The 22074-nt window shown below is 40.6% G+C and overlaps 1 protein-coding gene across 1 annotated transcript in view; it reads right to left on the reverse strand.

Moving 5' to 3' along the window:
- LOC117514278 (sodium/potassium-transporting ATPase subunit alpha-1-like) overlaps nucleotides 1-22074 on the reverse strand; it is a 348030-nt gene that overhangs the window by 2782 nt on the left and 323174 nt on the right. Inside the window, 9 exon segments of the mRNA XM_034174660.1 lie at nucleotides 2987-3117; nucleotides 3263-3408; nucleotides 5252-5375; nucleotides 6938-7092; nucleotides 7286-7454; nucleotides 14933-15083; nucleotides 15526-15662; nucleotides 20227-20402; nucleotides 21180-21375. Of these exon segments, the coding sequence (XP_034030551.1) occupies nucleotides 2987-3117; nucleotides 3263-3408; nucleotides 5252-5375; nucleotides 6938-7092; nucleotides 7286-7454; nucleotides 14933-15083; nucleotides 15526-15662; nucleotides 20227-20402; nucleotides 21180-21375 (1385 nt within the window).

Genomic DNA, 22074 nt, shown 5'->3' on the forward strand with positions numbered 1-22074 from the left:
TGCAGGTATGTGCTGATAAAAAACCTAAATGGATTTCTCGCCCTGGCGTAGAGTTGTGTACAATTGTGGAGGCTTGGTGTATGTGATTTTACCAACTTCTGATTAGCCCATTCGCCACTTTGTGAGCTGTACCACATGCCGAGTTGACCGCTGGTGGAGCCGAGTACACCTTGCATGCAGCGTAGCGCTAGCCAATCAAGCGATGCCTTCTATCGATAATGACCAATCAGATAACGCGATACAATGCCTACAACCCCTGGCAAAAATTATGGAATCACCGGCCTCGGAGGTTGTTCATTCAGTTGTTTAATTTTGTAGAAAAAAGAAGATCACAGACATGACACAAAACTAAAGTAATTTCAAATGACAACTTTCTGGCTTTAAGAAACACTATAAGAAATCAGGAAAAAAAAAATTGTGGCAGTCAGTAACAGTTACTTTTTTAGACCAAGCAGAGGGGAAAAAAATATGGAATCACTCAATTCTGAGGAAAACATTATGAAATCATGAAAAACAAAAGAATGCTCCAACACATCACTAGTATTTTGTTGCACCACCTCTGGCTTTTATAACAGCTTGCAGTCTCTGAGGCATGGACTTAATGAGTGACAAACAGTACTCTTCATCAATCTGGCTTCAACTTTCTGATTGCTGTTGCCAGATCAGCTTTGCAGGTTGGAGCCTTGTCATGGACCATTTTCTTCAACTTCCACCAAAGATTTTCAATTGGATTAAGATCCGGACTATTTGCAGGCCATGACATTGACCCTATGTGTCTTTTTGCAAGGAATGTTTTCACAGTTTTTGCTCTATGGCAAGATGCATTATCATCTTGAGAAATGATTTCATCATCCCCAAACATCCTTTCAATTGATGGGATAAGTGTCCAAAATATCAACGTAAACTTGTGCATTTATTGATGATGTAATGACAGCCATCTCCCCAGTGCCTTTACCTGACATGCAGCCCCATATCATCAATGACTGTGGAAATTTACATGTTCTCTTCAGGCAGTCATCTTTATAAATCTCATTGGAACAGCACCAAACAAAAGTTCCAGCATCATCACCTTGCCCTTTGCAGATTCGAGATTCATCACTGAATACGACTTTCATCCAGTCATCCACAGTCCACAATTGCTTTTCCTTAGCCCATTGTAACCTTGTTTTTTTCTGTTTAGGTGTTAATGATGGCTTTCGTTTAGCTTTTCTGTATGTAAATCCCATTTCCTTTAGGCGGTTTCTTACAGTTTGGTCACAGACATTGACTCCAGTTTCCTCCCATTCGTTCCTCATTTGTTTTGTTGTGCATTTTCAATTTTTGAGACATATTGCTTTAAGTTTTCTGTCTTGACGCTTTGATGTCTTCCTTGGTCTACCAGTATGTTTGCCTTTAACAACCTTCCCATGTTGTTTGTATTTGGTCCAGAGTTAGACAAAGCTGACTGTGAACAACCAACATCTTTTGCAACAGTGCGTGATGATTTACCCTCTTAAGAGTTTGATAATCCTCTCCTTTGTTTCAATTGACATCTCTCGTGTTGGAGCCATGATTCATGTCAGTCCACTTGGTGCAACAGCTCTCCAAGGTGTGATCACTCCTTTTTAGATGCAGACTAACGAGCAGATCTGATTTGATGCAGGTGTTAGTTTTGGGGCTGAAAATTTACAGGGTGATTCCATAATTTATTCCTCAGAATTGAGAGTCCATATTTTTTTCCCTCTGCTTGGTCTAAAAAGTAACCGTTACTGACTGCCACAATTTTTTTTTTCCTGATTTCTTAGTGTTTCTTAAAGCCAGAAAGTTGTCATTTGAAATGACTTTAGTTTTGTGTCATGTCTGTGATCTGCTTTTTTTCTACAAAATTAAACAACTGAATGAACATCTTCCGAGGCCGGTCATTCCATAATTATTGCCAGGGGTTGTACTTTGGCTGTCAGTTTGTTGACAAGATTCTACATGATGCCTGTGCATTATTTCACAAATACTATTCCTTATTAAGCCTCTTTCACACGGGCTCACTTCGAGTTGCGTTGTGCGTCGTCATGACGACGCCGTGTACACAATGCAGTAAAAACTAAGAGCACAGAAAAAAAATGCTGCTGGCTGCAGCTGTTGCAGCAGCTCCTCGGTCTTCTCTCACAAATGTGTTCAAATACCATAAAAGTCCTGCTCACAGACTGATTGCCAGAGACAGGACATGTCCACATCAAGTATAACTCCAGACATCTCCACATTTACTCACAGATGGTTCGTTCGCACACGCGCATCTCAAGGTCAAAGTAGGAAAGATAAACTATAACAGAACTCAGAGCGCAGACCTGCAGCTCAGCACAAGAACAAATATAAACTAGAAGATAAATCAGAGTGCACAGTCTGTCTGCAGCGTGCACCTGACGTAGACATTCCTGCGTCGCCATGACACCACAGGAAGCTCGAGGCAGCCCCAATGTGAAAGGGGCTTTAGAGATTGCGCTCATGAAGTATTTTGGACGTGATGGTGCAGTATGACAGTAATAATAAAGAGTTGAAACTTGAGATTGATTTTTCAGTTTTAGTATGTTTGACAAACTCCCAATTTTCTTGTTTACCATATAATAAAACAGTTATAGACCTTTGATTTCTGTGTACCCATGATTATGCAAATGTGACATCATGCCTGCCACAGGGTTAGTCCAAATGCTTTGTTGTTGTTTTATACACACGCAGTGCACCAGCTGCCTCAACAGCGGAGCTATATGGCCCTGAAAAAGCACAAACTACAAAGTAACATCCAGGCAAGACCACGCCAGGAGAGAATTTGGTGAGCTCATCTGTAATTTCCCATATGTATGATGTCACCATGCTGCGTCACAGTGATGAACGCATTACAAGAGTTTGGCCAGCTCACAACACACTTCACAGTGTCAGTTAGACTCCCATCTGCTCCCTGGTGGACATGCTTTTAATCCTTCAGGTATTGCAGTATGAATATATATAAACTTACTTCATGCCCTGCTGGAAGACAGAGTTCCTCCTGGTCTTACAGATGATCAGATCAGCCCACTGGACGATGACTATGCTGACAAAGAAGGCTGTGTGGCACGTAAACTCCACAATCTTTCTTTGCTCGTAAGTCTGATGTGTAAAGAACAGAGCAGAGACAAATAAACCAGTTGGTGACCAGCAACCCAACATCTGCAGAGTGGAGGAAACTATCTGTACCACCACCTGGAGATCACCAGTGTCTGCGGCCACCAGTTTCACACTGAATGACACCTACCCACTGCTGCCCATAACTGTCCTCCAGGTCATTGACGTATTTATTGTCCCAGGACACTCTGATGCCCACCAGGGTGTAGGGCAGAAAGCCATTCTCAGCCAGGATCACAAAGTAAGTAAAGAAGCCCGCCAGTGCCTGGATCATACCTACAGGGGAATAACACAACCGCATGACGCCAGGTAGAGATTATGTCAACATTTGTTTGATTCAAACAAAGGAAACCTTTAGTTTATTAAACTTAACAAGTAATAATTAGCTAAGATAAGGAGCTGGGGGAGGTGTGTGTGGATCGGGAGGTCTGGGCGGCTTTGCTTGAGCTGCTGCCCCCGCGACCCGACTCCGGATAAAGCGGAAGAAAATGGATGGATGGATGGAAGTAATAATTATACAATGTCAGGAATTACTGTAAACTATTTACGGTTTGTATTTATTCCTTTATTTCCTACATTTAGTGTATTATTATGGTTAATACTTTAGTCTAAAATTTTATAGCATTTTTAAAAAATAATATTTTAGTTTTGTACCATTCAATTTTAGCTCTGACCTGCTGCTATTCAGAGGGTGATTGCGAAAATAGACAGGAACAAGTGCAAGAAGTGACTAAACTGTCTTGCTGTGTTAACGTATTAGAAATAAAGCAAAAATTTATAATATTATGAATAAAGTATACATTTTAAACTATCCTCATTATTACTCGCTGTGTGTAATGACTGGATCAATCCATTACCACATCGACAAACCAGCATTCCAGTCTTTTTTAGGAAAACAAAGATGGATGAGGTCAATAAACACAGACTGATCTTTCATCTTTGTGGACCAAACTATCTGTCTTTCAATTGAGATTGTGGGTTCTGAAATTAGAATCTTAAGCAAAATAAATTCATTCATTTTTCACCTTTGCAAAACTAGCTTTCATTTCACTTGTGACTGTTTATTTTTATTTTTTTTGTAGATGACAGATTACTGGATCCAGATAGGGATCTAAATCTGGTCCAGGCAGCAGTTGGCCACTGATGAAAGTATGAGCTCCCTAATTAGTGCTATACTTTGGTTTATTTTAAAGGTTAAAGTGAACTCAAACAAAAGCATCCTGATATCCTGATCATAATATATTAGGATGCCAAAACAGTTAACTCACGTTTCCCATACAGACCTGGCAGTATGCCAGGTCCAGGAAACCCCCCATCAGAGCAGAAATAACTTAAATAACACAAACGAAACATAACAGAGGACATAACAAATAATGGTAAATATCCATTAAATTGGAAATTAATAATTTTGATATATCTGCAGTGCTCAGACCAGCACTGTGGCGCTGAGGCTGTTCAAATCACACACGGTTTCCTGTGGTGCTGCACTGCACACACAAATCAAACTGAGCCTGAACCTCCAGGCCTGTTAAATAAAAAATGTAGAGATGGCTAATCCTGCATTTGCTTAAATTGGCTGCTTGAGACTGACTGAAAAAGAGTTACTTCCCATGGAAGCCCATGCTAAAATGGGGGGTAGATTAAACATTTACTGTATTCTGCAACATGATGGATTAATTCCAGTGAGCACTGAGGAGGAAGAGTTTTTCTCCACTTTAATTGTGGAAAAAAAGATTCCAGATTTGCACCAATGTTCTGTTCTTATAAGGTACTGCAGTTAAAGAAATTCTAGGAAGGTCAAAGCTATTCTTGGCTTCAATACCAAAGAGGGAAGAATCAAAAGCCAGAGGCACTGGTCTGTCATCACCATCACAGACTCCCTTTCTCCATCAGGCCGAACCTATTTCTGGTGCACTCTTTGGTTATCTCAGACCACCCTGATACCCACCCACACATCCACACACAAAGGAATCCTAGTTAGCACCAAACAATACAAATCTAAACCTGAAAGGGAATACATGATGAAACATGGCCTGTATTTCAGCAGGAGCAATGGTGACTCTAGATTTATGACAATGTATTTTGTTTTAGTTTTTGTTTTTAAAAAGTGACTGCTTACCAATCTGTCCATAGGCTATGCTGATGAGTCTCTCGTTGACCAGTTTATCAGTTTTGGGGTTCCGAGGTTGTCTCTTCATGATGTCGCTCTCAGCTGCTTCATAAGCCAGAGAGATTGCAGGAACCTGAAAGCCGGTGACAAACACGAACACAAGTAATGGGTTAATCCAGGCAAAACTCAAGATCAAATCAAGACAAGTTGCATCATTCCTCATAAAGGACAAACGATATGAGATGCAAAAACAAAGAATGCAAAGAGGCAGCTGTTGCACCAAAACTTTGCTGGTTGCAAGCAGTGTCTGTGCACACCATCATACCTTTGAAGACAGAGGTAAGCACCTTTCAGCTACTCACTTAACAGCTAATTAGAAAACTTTCTTTGCTCCCAGATTACCTTTTCTACTAACGCTGAAAACCACCAGCTGACCAGTTACCTTACACTAATTTAGTCCCGCTAATTTTCAAGTCCACTAACATTTATATAAAGTTTCAAGGTCATAAACATTTGGAAACCTGACAATCATATGTTTGCTCCTGTTGAAGCTCAAACACAAGTTCAATAAGCACAACTGACACATCGTGTGAAGACGGCATCACCTCAAGAGATGGTAGAGCTGGACGTCAAGTCAGTAAATGCATCAGTTAGATTAAAAATATTTTCCATGTGTATTTTTATTTCTTTAAATTTGTTTAATACTTTATGTATTGTGAATAAACTACACCGAATGGACACTACTGTTCAAAATATAATTATTTATGTACATCCTGATCATTATCTGATCTTGGCATGTTAAAACTTTTTTAGGAACCTCCATGTTCACATGACTAATGTTAAATTTCAGCTCTTTTGGTTAATTTTTCAGGATTTTAGAGCTATGTAGATATGTAGACATTTATTCCCAAGCAACTGGACTTCTTCTTGGTCTTCAACACATTTGGCCACTCCTCTGAAAGAGATGAGTGGCAAAACAATTTGAAGACCAACAACATCAGCTGCTACAAAATTCTAGATACACACTCAAATCAGTAACCCAATTATTACCTCTGTGCAAGCTTCAAATTTGTGTCAGCATACACGCATTGTGAATGCGGAGTCTGTCAGCAAACATTGTGGAACAATGACAGAAAGAGACAAATTAACTGGAATGGCTGAAGCTGAGTTTAACGTCAGCTGGAATAACAAAGGTGGTGCAGTCCTTTAATATTAAAAGGGTGACGCAACACTGGTGACATATAAACAACTTTGACTGCTCATAAACAGACATGTTTTGTGTCAAGGCATGAAGGAAGAGAAACACTGCTGCTGGAGATTTTATATATTCACTTACTGCAATAAACCAGTTTCAAGTTTAAGCACCACAGGGGCTGTTGGGTAAATGGTAAAGGGACTGCATTTACATAGCACTTTCCTGCCTATCCCAGCAGTGGAGCACTATATTGAAACATGTATCTATCTGATCATTTTTATTACAGGCATGTAAACAAAGGACGTGGATTCACTGAAAAATTCCATTCTGACTGGAGCCCTTCATGTAAACGTAGCTAATTGAAGAGAATCCTTGAATTTTCCACAATTCAAATCTAGGTGCAGCTGATCCTTCTGTGGTACTCTACATTATGGAAGCCAATCAGACCAACAGTTATTTAGTTGTGCTCAAAGAGAGGGGAGAGTGAAAACTGTTCAGACCATGTCCGTTCCCAGGTCGATACAGAGGATGGTGACGGTTCCAAGGGGCAGAGGAATGCTGACGATGATGAAGAGCAAGAAGGGAGTGATCTCAGGGATGTTGCTGGTTAAGGTGTAAGCAATTGACTTCTTCAAGTTGTCAAAGATGAGACGACCTGATAAGGAAAAGACAAAGTGAATGAAATTGTACATTTTAATTTAGACTTTTTGAAAATGTCTGGAACCATACAGCGAAGACAATAATGGTAGACATTACAAATGTAGTGGAAACATAACCTTCTTTCAACACTGGCCACCCCAGGAAGCTTTAAAGTGGCTATTTATGTACCTGAGGTACAGATCTGTTACCTTCTTCCACCCCGGTAACAATGGAAGCAAAGTTGTCGTCCAGCAGGATCATGTCAGCAGCTTGCTTGGAGACATCAGACCCAGCAATCCCCATGGCAACACCAATGTCTGCCTTCTTCAGAGCGGGAGAATCATTCACACCATCACCCGTCACAGCCACAATGGCTCCCTGCAGAGAGATGCAAGACAAATATTTGAAGGGTACAATAATGTATCTGTTCCAGGAGAGAAAGACAGAGAATGGAAAAAAGACTGCAGAATTCCCCCCAACAAACCAGAAATGAAGATGTATTGTCCTCATTTTTTACTAGCGCAAGACCACAAGCAGGTGAGATTATGTTGCTAAACTGTGCCAGCTGCACTTCATCAATTACACCATCTGCTTGAGAATAAAGAAGCAGCACAAAAGGCTCCAACTTTTAAAAGGTTTGAGGGCAGCTGCATCTTGGCAGTGCAGACATCAGAGATACAAAGAAAATAGGAGATAGAGGTGGGACGAGTCACGTGCAGCAAAAATAAATAAATAAATAACTACAAATACCTAGATAAGCAGACAGACAGAATGAATGAATGAATATTTTAAATTCAACACACCATTAACATTTGGACAGCCCGCTCAAATAAATAAACAGTTCACCAGGGCATATTTTGCTTGGAATGCGTTTCATATCAAGAAACGTGGCGAGAGACTGAATGTGCAACAACGTCTTGTTCCAGTACAGACGTGGAGCATACCACTGGGCCATAAATTTACATACACATCGACAAAGAAGTTGCCACGTTCTCTAACTGCATGCATTTCATGTTACTGTTTTTATTTGAAAATTGTTTTCATTCACTACGTCATATTGTCTCTGGTTCAAACGTTAACATACACCAAGATTACTGCCTCTAGAAATGAATTACTTTTAGAAGGTTTTAACTTTCCAATTAGTTACACCAGTGGTTTTCAAACTGGAAGAGAAGAAAGTTCTTTAAAAACATGCTTAAATTTTTTACAAAGGCTATAAAATGTGTAGATGCAGAGACAGCTCCATAAAAACACAAATACTTTTAAAATGTGTTTAAGATGTGTAAAAGAATAAAAAGAAACACACAGATATTGAAATTGTGTGTATGTGTGTTGTGGGTGGGGGGCGCAACTATTCATGTGTTCTCTGAGGAGGGAGCTCACGCTCCCACACTTTGAAAACCCCTGAGTTACACAATTACAGGTTAACTGAGGCACCTGTAGATGTATTTAAACAAAAGTACAAGAACCTTGGAAACAGAGACTGTAATTTCCCAAATTACTAACCAGGGACAAACGTGTGGATTCCAATCAGCTTTGAAAACAGACAAGGTAGAAGCAAGAACAGAGGGCAGGTGCCAAAAGTGTGTGATGCTGGGATTATGAATCCTTTTATTTTTCTTAATAAATCTATATACATAAAGGGCTACGTCTGTCTGTCTGTCTGTCCGGGAGAAACTCTCAAACTATAATATGTAGCCCTAAAAACTATATATATTCTGAATCCTCATGACATTGGGGAACAAACTAGTACCATTTTTTTTTAAAGTTGAACTGAAAATTACCCCCAAAATAGCCATTTATGTAAGACCATACAGTGTTGTACCATGTGCTTTTCATGCTGTCACTTCTATCTGTCTGTCTGTCCAGGATAAACTCCCAAACTATCATATGTAGCCCTAAAAACTATATATATTCTGAATCCTCATGACATGGGGAACAAACTCGTACCATTTTTTTTTTTTTAAGTTGAACTGAAAATTACCCCCAAAATAGCCAGCTGTGGGTATGACCAGGCAGATTCAAATTTCCAGCCCTGTATACGAGGTCTGTCCATAAAGTATTGTACCTTTTTATTTTTTTTTTAAACTATATGGATTTGATTCATATGTTTTCACGTCAGACAAGCTTGAACCCTTGTGCGCATGCGTGAGTTTTTCCACGCCTGTCGGTGACGTCATTCGCCTGTGAGCACGCCTTGTGGAAGGAATGGTCCCGCCCCCTCGTCGGATTTTCATTGTCTGGAAATGGCGGAATGATTTTGGGTTTTTTTCCATCAGAATTTTTTCAGAAGCTGTTAGAGACTGGCACCTGGAAACCATTCGAAACATTTATCTGGCTTTCGGTGAAAATTTTACGGGCTTCACAGAGAATAAGGTCTGTTAGTACAGCTTTAAGGACCCCTTTAAGGACGCTCAGCGCGCCGTGCTCCGAGCTGCGATGACACGGCAAAAGCCACCGGACCATTTCTAAACGGATGGCTCTGTGGATACGAGGAAGCCGTGTGCTCTCTCTGGTTATCACAAGAGCTGGACATCAGCCATTTTCCGGCAGATTTCACTTTTAACAAGAGATTTTGTCGTGGAAAGCTGCGCGGAGGCTTCGCGCATCACGACAGATTCGCTTTGGAAGCGAGACAAAGGAACACCTCCGTTTCGGCGTGTCAGAGGACAAGTTTGGACATGTCTATCTCGGCTTTCAATGCTTACCAGTCCAGTAAGTATCAGTGAAATTGTGGAGAGCGGGACCACTCCTTCCACAAGGCGTGCTCACAGGCGAATGACGTCACCGACAGGCGTGGAAAAACTCACGCATGCGCACAAGGGTTCAAGCTTGTCTGACATGAAAACGTATGAATCAAATCCATATAGTTTAAAAAAAAAAAAAAAAAGGTACGATACTTTATGGACAGACCTCGTATGTGTTGGCCATCTCTGTTTATTTAATCCCTTTCTACAGCACATTCAAATTTCCAGCCCTGTATATGTGTTGGCCATCTCTGTTTATTTAATCTCTTTCTTCAGCTACTTTATGTTCTCAAATGTTAAGCAGCTGACTGTCCTGTACAACCCAGTTTGCCTTCCTGTCTGAATACATTCATTTTATGTTTGTAAAATTGCAATGTAAAAACAGTGAAATACACCACTACCTCAATTTTGATTCACTGATATTTACGTTTACTGTTACCTACCTTTTGTTAAAAATTTTGTTAAAAATTTGATTGCAAAACAAAGTCTGCATGAAGTATTTCCACTTAGTTTGGGGAGGCCACCTGTTATAGTTCTGCTGGACAAACCTTAGCCCATTAACCATTATATTTATAATACATCAGCATTACAAAAAAAAATGTTGGGCAATTGTTTTGATTAAAATGATTGGCATTTGGCTTATGTCTAAAACAGGTTAACCCAGGCAGCGCCGGGTAACCCAGCTAGTAAAACATGAATAAAGGAAAGCAAAATTAAGCACCAGCATTTATTTTCTCTGACCTTAATGCAGATATCTCTGGCACTCAAACTCAATCAATTTTAGTATCACCGATGACAGAGGCAACATAAAATAAATTAAATAATGTGACACTGTCCAAATACTAATGGACTTGTCTGCATTTCCCTAGTTATCAAAGGCTAATGTGCAAAACCATGAGACTTAAAATTCAGTTAAACTATGAAATAAATTTGTTTTATTGCTGTGTGATGTAGAAATTTTAATAATGCACAGCCGTTTTTTTTGGTTTTGTTTTTTGTTTTTTCCACCGCCCCTCTAGGATTTTGGAATGGAACTGTAATCCTGTGTTGTTTAATAGGGTGGCCGTTTAACAAACTGAGGTAAAATTTAAGCATTTGGAGGTATTTTTGTTGCATATGTCACAGAGGTCTTAAAACAAGCTGTTCAGGCGTAAATGATCTTCAGCAGGAGATTGTCTGAAAACACTCAGAACTGCGGGAATACAAGAAAATGTAAAAACATATGATCCCTTTTAATAATGATCTTAGTATGAACAAGGTTTCAATCTGGACTATTTTAATCAGAAATCTGTTCCTTAAGTACACTCAACAAAAATATAAACGCAACACTTTTGGTTTTGCTCCCATTTTGTATGAGATGAACTCAAAGATCTAAAACTTTTTCCACATACACAATATCACCATTTCCCTCAAATATTGTTCACAAACCAGTCTAAATCTGTTATAGTGAACACTTCTCCTTTGCTGAGATAATCCATCCCACCTCATAGGTGTGCCATACCAACATGTTGATTAGACACCATGATTAGTGCACAGGTGTGCCTTAGACTGCCCACAATAAAAGGCCACTCTGAAAGGTGCAGTTTTGTTTTATTGGGGGGGATACCAGTCAGTATCTGGTGTGACCATCATTTGCCTCATGCAGTGCAACACATCTCCTTCGCATAGAGTTGATCAGGTTGTCAATTGTGGCCTGTGGAATGTTGGTCCACTCCTCTTCGGTGGCTGTGTGAAGTTGCTGGATATTGGCAGGAACTGGTACACGCTGTCGTATACACCGGTCCAGAGCATCCCAAACATGCTCAATGGGTGACATGTCCGGTGAGTATGCCGGCCATGCAAGAACTGGGACATTTTCAGCTTCCAAGAATTGTGTACAGATCCTTGCAACATGGGGCCGTGCATTATCCTGCTGCAACATGAGGTGATGTTCTTGGATGTATGGCACAACAATGGGCCTCAGGATCTCGTCACGGTATCTCTGTACATTCAAAATGCCATCAATAAAATGCACCTGTGTTCTTCGTCCATAACAGACGCCTGCTCATACCATAACCCCACCGCCACCATGGGCCACTCGATCCACAACATTGACATCAGAAAACCGCTTACCCACACGACGCAACACACGCTGTCTGCCATCTGCCCTGGACAGTGTGAACCAGGATTCATCCGTGAAGAGAACACCTCTCCAACGTGCCAAACGCCAGCGAATGTGAGCATTTGCCCACTCAAGTCGGTTATGACGACGAACTGGAGTCAGGTCGAGACCCCGATGAGGACGACGAGCATGCAGATGAGCTTCCCTGAAACGGTTTCTGACAGTTTCTGCAGAAATTCTTTGGTTATGCAAACCGATTGTTTCAGCAGCTGTCCGAGTGGCTGGTCTCAGACGATCTTGGAGGTGAACATGCTGGATGTGGAGGTCCTGGGCTGGTATGGTTACACGTGGTCTGCGGTTGTGAGGCTGGTTGGATGTACTGCCAAATTCTCTGAAACGCCTTTGGAGACGGCTTATGGTAGAGAAATGAACATTCAATACACGAGCAACAGCTCTGGTTGACATTCCTGCTGTCAGCATGCCAATTGCATGCTCCCTCAAATCTTGCGACATCTGTGGCATTGTGCTGTGTGATAAAGCTGCACCTTTCGGAGTGGCCTTTTATTGTGGGCAGTCTAAGGCACACCTGTGCACTAATCATGGTGTCTAATCAGCATCTTGATATGGCACACCTGTGAGGTGGGATGGATTATCTCAGCAAAGGAGAAGTGCTCACTATCACAGATTAGACTGGTTTGTGAACAATATTTGAGGGAAATGGTGATATTGTGTATGTGGAAAAAGTTTTAGATCTTTGAGTTCATCTCATACAAAATGGGAGCAAAACCAAAAGTATTGCGTTTATATTTTTGTTGAGTGTAAGTGACAACCTGTATGAAAAGAACACATCAATGATTCATAAAAGTTTTTCCCGGTACAGATTTATACGTTGCAACAAATGAGTTTGCTTAATGATCCTTGTGTGGGAGACATTCAACTAGTGAGCCATTTGCAGTTTCAGTGAAAAGCCTGTCATTCAAATCACACATCACACTCATCTCCAAATGAAAATGACTTCAAATTCACATCTTTGAAAAAAAGTTAAGAAGCAGGTGATTAACTCAGAGCAGAAAGAGGCAGGAGGACAGTGCTGTCTGTGAGTATTTAACACTGCCCCCTTTGATGGTTAAATAATCACACACAGTCACATCTAGTTAATTGTGCAGCCCAAATACAGCCACAGCTTTACTCCTAGAACCACTGATCATGCAGACTGTTTGGGAGGGGAGGGGCTGAATATGGGTGGGGCACAGGTGTGGGAGGGTGCGGCACCCCATGGAAATTAAGCTCCAGCAGACCCCACGTTCATAATCAAGCAGCTGATGGAGTGGGTATCGGATAGAACGTGACATCGTCCACCATTAATAGAGCACACCACCTCTCGTGAAGCCTAAAATGTTTTTAGGAAAAAAACACTACTCCAAAAACTTGCATTAAAATGATAGAAACATCTATAGTTGTTCACCAGGACAAAGGCCAACCCATTTGGAGGAATGTTCTTTGCTTAGATGAGGAAAGTACTTCCAGATCTGTTACTGCTCATAAAATCTCTCATTCAGGTTTGAAAATGACTTTACCCATTCACAAAGGTCACCCAAAGGATGCTACATTTTATCTCATAGCCACAGCGATTGCCAAAGTGTTTGCAGGGGAAAGAGTGCTGGAGGGGGTTTCCAAGAAAACTTTGAATTTCTGTGTCTGTAGATAGCTTCTACACTTTTTCAGAACAAAAATAAGAACGAATGTCAATATACTTCACTTATGTGTTACAATAATAATCAAATATTGTGGAATTGTAAACAAAAACATCTGAAATATTTTAAAACAGGGTCCTTCTACTTAAGATTCAAGCACATCAAAAAAATCTCATTCTGAGTATTCAGATGTTTAAAACTGCAAAAGTACTTTTTATCCGATTACTCGATTAATTGCCAGAATAAATCGATAGAATACTCGGTAACTAAAATAATCGATAGCTGCAGCCCTAGTTGTGGGGGGAGCCAACACTCTGGCACACCACATGTGCACTCGGCAACTTCACAGTCATGGGGCAATTTTCACATCCAGCTCGACAGTAAGTGTCTGCAGACTGTTTTTGTGATGATGGTATGAATGGCCACACATTTTCTAAGTGCCAAACGAGCGATTTAGATGTTCATTTGTGTTAGCTGGGATTTGGTCGACACCTGCCACGAGAGGGTTTGATGGGCTCGCATAGTACACACACTACCTTTCAGCCACTGGTGTGCGCAAATAGTTGTAGAAACACGTGTACGAGGCAGCTATGATTTTACACATTTTGCACACGATTCCTGCTACATGCGCACTTTATGCGCAGATCGACCAAATTCGCACTATGTGTGAAAGGGCCCTTAAACACAGTCCAAGTCAGAATACATCCCTGATGTACAACAGAATTCACTGGGAAGACGTCAAAGACTCTGCCCTACTCTGCACAGGGTAGAAAGTGTCCATGTATGTACAGGCTAGCTGCAAAGTCCAGCAAAGTATTCAGGATTGGGCCAAGTCTCAGGAAATTCCACAAAGTAAATTGCTGTAATGAATAAAATGCTTTGTGAAAACAATAACAGTTAAAAAACAAAGCAAAAAGGCAGCCAATACTGAGGTTCATACTTAATGAGTACTTGCAGAGCTACTAGGATGTGTTGGCTGATGTCGTGGATGTCAAACCAGACCGCTCTGGTTACATCTACGGCAAGCAGCAGGCAAAAAAAAAAAAGTCAAAAATTAAAGAAATAAATATTTAATTAAGAAAAAATAACAATACAGTCGCACAAAAAATCAGAGACGTTACTGTGATGTACTTATGAATAATCAATTATAAGAATGATCTTATGTCTCAAGAGATATGACTGGTTCTAACAGCTGAGTCATCACAGCAAAGCAGTAATCAAAATCAGAAACAAAAAGCTTTGAAATAATGACTAATCCATTTGTGTAAGGCCCAACCATAGGTTGCATTTACAAATGAGTGAAACATCACCCACCTGTCTCTGGCAGCCCTCCACAATGATCAGCTTCTGCTGTGGAGACGTTCTAGCAAAAACTATCTCAGTGTGGTGCTTCAAGATATCATCCAGCTGCTCTGCGGACAGATCCTTCAGGTCTCCACCATGGACTACACACGCCTTGGCATCTCTAGAACAAGTGCAGAGTCATTGGCTCACTTTCACAAAGACTGGGTAGGATGTCGCACTACAAAGTTGACAAATTAATTAGCTACAAGATTATATGTGAAATATTGATAGTAATGTCACAATACCATGAGTACTATGATGTTACTGTCATGGGTTAGAAAACAGTAAAGCTGAGTGAAATATGCAGAACTAATTAGGTCTGAGAATATCTCTGGGGTGCTCCACAGTACAGATTGTTGTTTACATCATGAAAAATCTGTCGCACTTTAGAAGACTCACTCAAGCAAAAGTTTTTAAAAAGTAGTTTCTTGGGTAAGACTCTAAAATGTGTCTGTAACACAGTATTCAACAGTATCAACTAGCAAAAATATACTAACACCAGTATTATATAAAATTAACAATTACAATAATTAAGACAATAAGAAACACCCTACAGCCAGTACCTTGGGTTGACTTCATTGATTGGGATGTTCAGACGTGCAGCGATGTCCTCAACAGTCTCATTCCCTTCTGAGATGATGCCAACACCTTTAGCAATGGCCTTGGCTGTGATTGGATGATCACCAGTTACCATGATTACCTAAAAAAAAAAAACAAAAAAAAAAAACAGAGGTTGGTCAACAGATGTCTGCGCTTGAGTAACCAAATGGGAGTGTCAAAATTATGCAGTGATAGAAGTTTTCTGTAAATGATTGTAATTCCACTATTATGTCAAACAGCATTAGGGGAGGTGATGGTCTACAGGTTAGACCATTAAAGAACAAGAAAAAGAGAGCAATGAACATCATCAAAGACCCCACTCACCCAGCACACAAACTGTTCTCCCTACTACCATCAGGGAAGCGCTACCGCAGCATGCAGTGCCACACAAGCAGACTGGGAAAACAGTTTCTTTCCACAGCCATCAGACTCATCAACACACTGAAGAAAACTACATGAACATTTCAAAGACACTGAAGAACATTCCATGAACATCTCATTTTCACCATGTCACTTGCACTTTACTCTTCGCACCTTACATACTGCATCTACACTACTACACATAACCTGTATGTCCACTGATTGTACTTCTGCTGCTGTGTGATTTTGTGTGTATTTATTGTACATGTCTGTATCAGTATGTTAGTCTTTTTACTGCACGTGTGTGTGTGGTTGTGAGTGAAATGTGTCAGAGAAGAAAGAGAGAGAAATGTAAATTCATGTAACAGTATGTTAGTTTTTACTGCACATTGTGTGTGTGTGCGTGTGTGTGTGTGCACATGTGTGATTACTGTCAATGTCTTATCTATATGTTAGTTTAACTGCACATTGGAGACTGATCAAACGCAATTTCAATCTTCTGTGTTAACTCTGTTACATAGATTTTTGACAATAAAAGTACACCTTTGACTTGAACCCTCGTTGGAATCCGTAGTCCAAGATGCTTCCGGTGTGTAGTTCAACACCGTTCCATGACAGCATGCTAACATCAGTGTCTGAGTGTGGATGTGAATGTGAGGCATTGTTGTAAAGCACTACGAGCGTCTGCATTGGATGGAAAAGTGTTCTAGAAAACAGAGAGGAGACAAAGTCACTGTCAAGTCACTCAATTCATCAGTCTGCAAGTCCAAAGTGAAGTCTCAAGTCAGCTTGCAAACAGTTGGCGGTCATTATGACTTGAGACTTGACTTGGGGCTGCTAATTCATGACTTGAGAGTGACTTGATGGTGACTTCGTCCCACCTCTGCTAGAAATGCAGTCCACTTACCATGCTTGAATGATTGATAACCATTAACATTAAGGAAAGGCATGCTAACTGTTAACGTGATCCTCAAGCAAAGTCAAAAGTGCGATGCCAGTCTAAGAATGACCGGGATAAATAACATTAGGTTTTAGAAGCTAACTCCTGTAATATTATGTAGTAACTATAATTCTTGTATATGTTGTTTACTACCCTGATTGTGTAAATATCACTTGTATACATGCTGCCCATATTCTTGAGCCGCTTAGGTGGGTAGGGAAAGTAAAACCTACCATCCCTGGTTCTGGAAGACCAGGCCACTTAACTCATTGAGTGCCATTGACGCTTAAACGCATCTTTTCAGATAGTAACGCTGAGCGCCAAAGACGCGTTATCGCGCCAATTACACTTTTTTATGGGGGAGGGGGGGTAATCAGCTGATCTAGCTTGTGTAAAAAAATTAGAGTTGTAATCACAAGGGAACCCATTCTGTGGGTGGTAGCAGTGTGAGTGTGGACCGGAGCGCGGCTCGCTCTCCACCGTTGTGCGGACGTCTTACGGTTGTACCGCTCCTAATCCGACTGGTTTCCACCTGGCTGTGTGTCAAACTGTGATGCAGTCGCGCTGCTCCAGTCGTTCCGTCTTTTTCCTTGGAATGAAAAAACGCCGAGCGCACGACACACACCTCACACAAAGGCTGCTTACAAGCAAATGACGCAATCGACAGGCTCATGCAAGCACACGTGATTCAAATCCATCAGGTTTTGGAAAAAAATAAAAAGGTCCGATACGCGGGAGCCAGAGGGAAAAGACGCGCTGCCGAGAGAAGAGAGAGGCGGAGTCCCTCCCCTGACGTTTTTTTTTTTTGGTGCATTATACAATAGGGTCACTTTTCATAATGTTTGAGATGTCACTGAAGCAAAAACAATTATAATCAATGACATTTTCTCCTTGAAATGTTGCTTGTCACAAAAAGCCAATTTTCTCAGTTTTTTGTCAGAAATCAGCATTTTTAGTGATACCCACCCATGTTCTGCAGACAATTACTAAAGAATGGAAAGAGGTACAAACAAACTTTTTTTTTTCTGATGATAAAGGAAAGTCTGAAGTTTCTTTTGGTATGTTTGTTGTTGACATGGACATAGAAGAGAAGCTTGAATCTTTGACTGGACTGGGTTGCTTGACGTGAGGACGTTTCGTTTCAAATCGCAGAAGCTTCCTCAGCTAAAATTCTTGCTCTGGTGGTCTGAATTCTGTCTTGACTCTTGTAGAGAAGAATAATCAGGAAGTCACAAAAGCTGGAGTTTTAAACCTAACCAGACCCTTCCTACCGAGAGGCAGACTGCTATAGGCTGGTGACTAAACAATAGTTCTAATTAGCACCTATTGTGCTCTAGTTAGCACCCTTCTAATGACAGGGCAGCTGTCCCTCTCCTGATGGCTCCCTTGATGACTCTGCTGATGACGTGAATGACTCATTACCATGAACAAAAGACTGAAACTGCTTTGACCTGAGTACCCCATTGTAAACAGGGGATAAAACGTGTCTCAGACCCCCTCCCCGGTTAAGGCTGGGTTTCAAACGTTTCACAAAGGACATAGAACTCAATTTTCTATGGGTCTTGAAAAAAACACTCAAATGCTGAAAAATCCTGGCACTGGGATGTTCTGAACTCTGAAAATGGCTGGCACTCAATGAGTTAAGGGGCTCTACTCTACTCTTCTTTTTTTCTTTTAGGTATCTAAATTATATTTAGATATACTTTAGTATACACTAGTAGAGTTCTACCTTAGAATTGGAATTTATTATAGATGACATACCTTGCTGAATTTCCATTATGCTACCAAGTCAGAAATCCAGGAATTTCCATAAAACTTTCATACATACCCAAAGAAACATGTTTGATATTTTGGCTCTGGACACATGAGCATGTCCAGTTAAGTAAGAATGACTTTTTTGTAAAAAAGAACTAAAACCTAATTGGATTGTGGTAGTTGTCTAATAGATTAAGTCAAAATATTGGATGAATTGTGCATTTTTAGAACACATCACCAAAATCTAGTTCCTAGTAGGCATTTTGGGTGCTCTTCTCAGAAGATGAAACACAACCTGAGCATCCTGACCATGTCAAAAAGACATTTTTCTACAAGGTTACCTATAAATTAAAAAATTTTAAACTCTTAGATCATGTTATGTTCTTTGCAGATATTTGTGGTGTGTAAATGTGTAGATTACCATACAAAAAATGTCTATTATAAACCACAAGTGACTTAAAAGGTTTGAAAAAAATAAATTTAAAAGATGCCTGCCTTTTAAAGCTAAATTTGTACAACTTTGCTAATACATAAGATGTGCTGATCTTTGTGTCAGAATTTTCACTTTTTATGGCCGTGCTTATAGAAGCATGGGCTACTTTTGTTAAGGTGTGATTACTAGATAGATAAAAAAAATAAATAAAAAAAACTGTTATATAAATTTGAGAGTATTCTTGTAGTCACAGCAGTAACAATAAAAATGTGTAGATTTGGTAAAAATAAATAGATCAAACAATTTATATATATATAAAACATTCACTCAACTCGACTTGCAGCACAAGGTCCATTGTTTACCAAACTGCCAATTTCTCCAAAAATATTTGTCCTATCAACTTTCTGTTTTCGCAGTGTTAATCCTTGACCTAAAATACGTAAGCATACCAAACAGCAAATGTCAGCTCTCCCCAGCTTTTGCGTGATTGAAGCCATACATACACAAGCACACAGAGGCCACTTGGCTATTATAGATAACATAGATATGCATAGGACAAGGTAAATTTGAGTCAAATCCCTTGAACAGCGATGAAAGTGGGCCATGAACAAACCCTGAGAGTAACTCTCGTCTGAATGCTAACGGCATTAGCATTTTGTAGCAGATGGAAGAGTTAGCTCCACCTAATGTATCATTACTGGAAGAAATACACAGCTCATAACTTTTAATGTCCACAACAAAGTAAGACACAACAAAGTTGTCAACAAAGTTAAGAGAACCACTGCACAGTCCCCAAAAAAATAACTTAATTAACTTCCAAAACGAAATAACCTTTCTTCTTTGGAGATTATTGGCAGCTTGCAAACCAACACGATGCATTACTGCCACCAACTGTTTGGGCGTGGAACCGAATGAATGGATGGATGGATTCTGACGTATGCTACCAAAAATAACCTGGAAACATTCACCACGTGATTAAAAACACAGATTTCCAGAAGACTTTCATCACTGCTTGAAGAATTGCTAAATGCACCTAAATATTATACCTAATGTACCTAAATATGATATAGATGCTTCAAACAAACTTGTCATTTAAAGTCTTTGCAAATCAAACATAATTGAATCAAGTAATTTCATGTCAACAGTAGTGGCCATTTCTAATTTTGGCATCCTTACCTTGATTCCAGCACTCCTGCATTTGCCCACAGCATCAGGTACGGCAGCACGAGGAGGGTCGATCATAGACATGAGTCCAATAAAGCACAGGTTCTCAGTAGGGAAGTTCACCTCATCCGTATCAAAGGCAAAGTCCTCTGGAAACTGGTCGTCGGGTAGGCTAAAATGACAGAAACCTGGCAGGCCAGATAACCAGCACATGGTTTATGTTGATTGTTTTGAATTTTACTCTGGAAGGTTAAAGAACTATGCAACATTTTTACCTTAATTTTACAGTTCAAGAGTAATTGTAATCACTAAATTACTTGTTTTGGGGATAATGGGGGCTCTCCCACAAAGCATCTCATAGCAGAAAAAAAAAAAAAACAGCCTTGCAACTTCCTTTGAATGAGAGTCTTGGGTCTCACGAGAAACACAAACTGCTTTACGGGACTACAACAACACATACACACTCTTCCTATCGAGGCATCGGTAAGCTAGCAGCTATACGAACAGGCCAACAAAGGCTTTATTTCTTCTATGTTCATCGTCATGTGCAGAGCCAGCGAGGGGGGCACAGGTCAACCTCAGTCGGGCTATCTTGGAATATCGAGAGCTGAAATATAAAGAAGCATGCAAAACAAATCCAGACCTGGCGTTCTTGCTCCTGCACTTGTAAATATACTGAGATAAACTCTCTGTTCTCTATGCATTTCTGTGTATTCTCACTTTCTTGATACAGCTCCACCGACTGCGTTTGCAGGCTCTGTTGAAACCTAATGCACATGGACAGCGTGGGGAGAGGGGAAGGTCAGCAATGACTTTTTATGACAGTTTTGTGACATATGTACTTCCAACCTGTAGGGGGAGCGCTGTAAAGAAAAATGTAACCAAAAACAGAGGAGAAAAAAAAATAAAAACTGACCCGAGTTGTATAGTACCTCTTTAAATCTTCCAGACATACTGATTCTTACCCAGCACTCTCTCTCCCAGTCCCCCTAGTTCCAAGTAGGCGTTCTGGAAGGCATCTTTCATCTCATCATCGAGTGGCTGTTCTTTGCCCTGCATCATAATGGTGGAGCAGCGATCCAGAATCCTTTCGGGAGCACCTTTCATTACCAGCAGGTGCTTGGACTCTCCTTCAGTTGATGAATTTTTGTGAATAGAAAGCTGGAAAATGGGAGGGAAAAAATGAGGTCTCCTTTGGAGAATTAATCCTTCATTATTCAGTGTTCTTATTTTAAAAGTGACCTTTTATGGAGGAATTTGTGTATATGAGGTCTGTTAGAAAAGTATTGGACCTTTTTATTTTTTTCAAAAACCATATGGATTTGAATCACGTGTGATTGAATCAGCCAAGCTTGAACCTTCGTGCGCATGCGTGAGTTTTTTCACGCCTGTCGGTTACGTCATTCGCCTGTGAGCAGGCTTTGAGTGAGCACTGGTCCACCCCTCTCGTCATTAAGAAATGGAGGAATGATTGGAGCTTTGCTGCATCATTTTTTTCCTGCAACTGTGAGAGGACCTCCAGGTGGACACCATTCGGAAAATTTATATGGCTTTCAGGGACGATTTTATGGGGATTACACAGATTAAGGAGTGCTCCAGCCGGTTTAAAGACCGCCCACAGCGTCTGAGAGCACGGCACGCTCCGAGTGCCGATCGACAGGCTAAAACCCCGCTGAAACAACCAGATCATTTCCAACGTGAAGGCTTTGTTGATCCGGGACGTCTTTGACTTTCACAAAAAGGCAGAAGGCGTGGACATCAGCACTTTTTCGGCACATTCCAGTGTTACAGGAGTTTTTTTCATGGAAAAAGAAGCGGATGAATGCACCACCGTGCCGCTCATGGCGCGGGACAAAACCA

This window comes from Thalassophryne amazonica, chromosome 1, assembly GCF_902500255.1.
Source record: "Thalassophryne amazonica chromosome 1, fThaAma1.1, whole genome shotgun sequence".
In the NCBI taxonomy this organism is placed as follows: Eukaryota; Metazoa; Chordata; class Actinopteri; order Batrachoidiformes; family Batrachoididae; genus Thalassophryne; species Thalassophryne amazonica.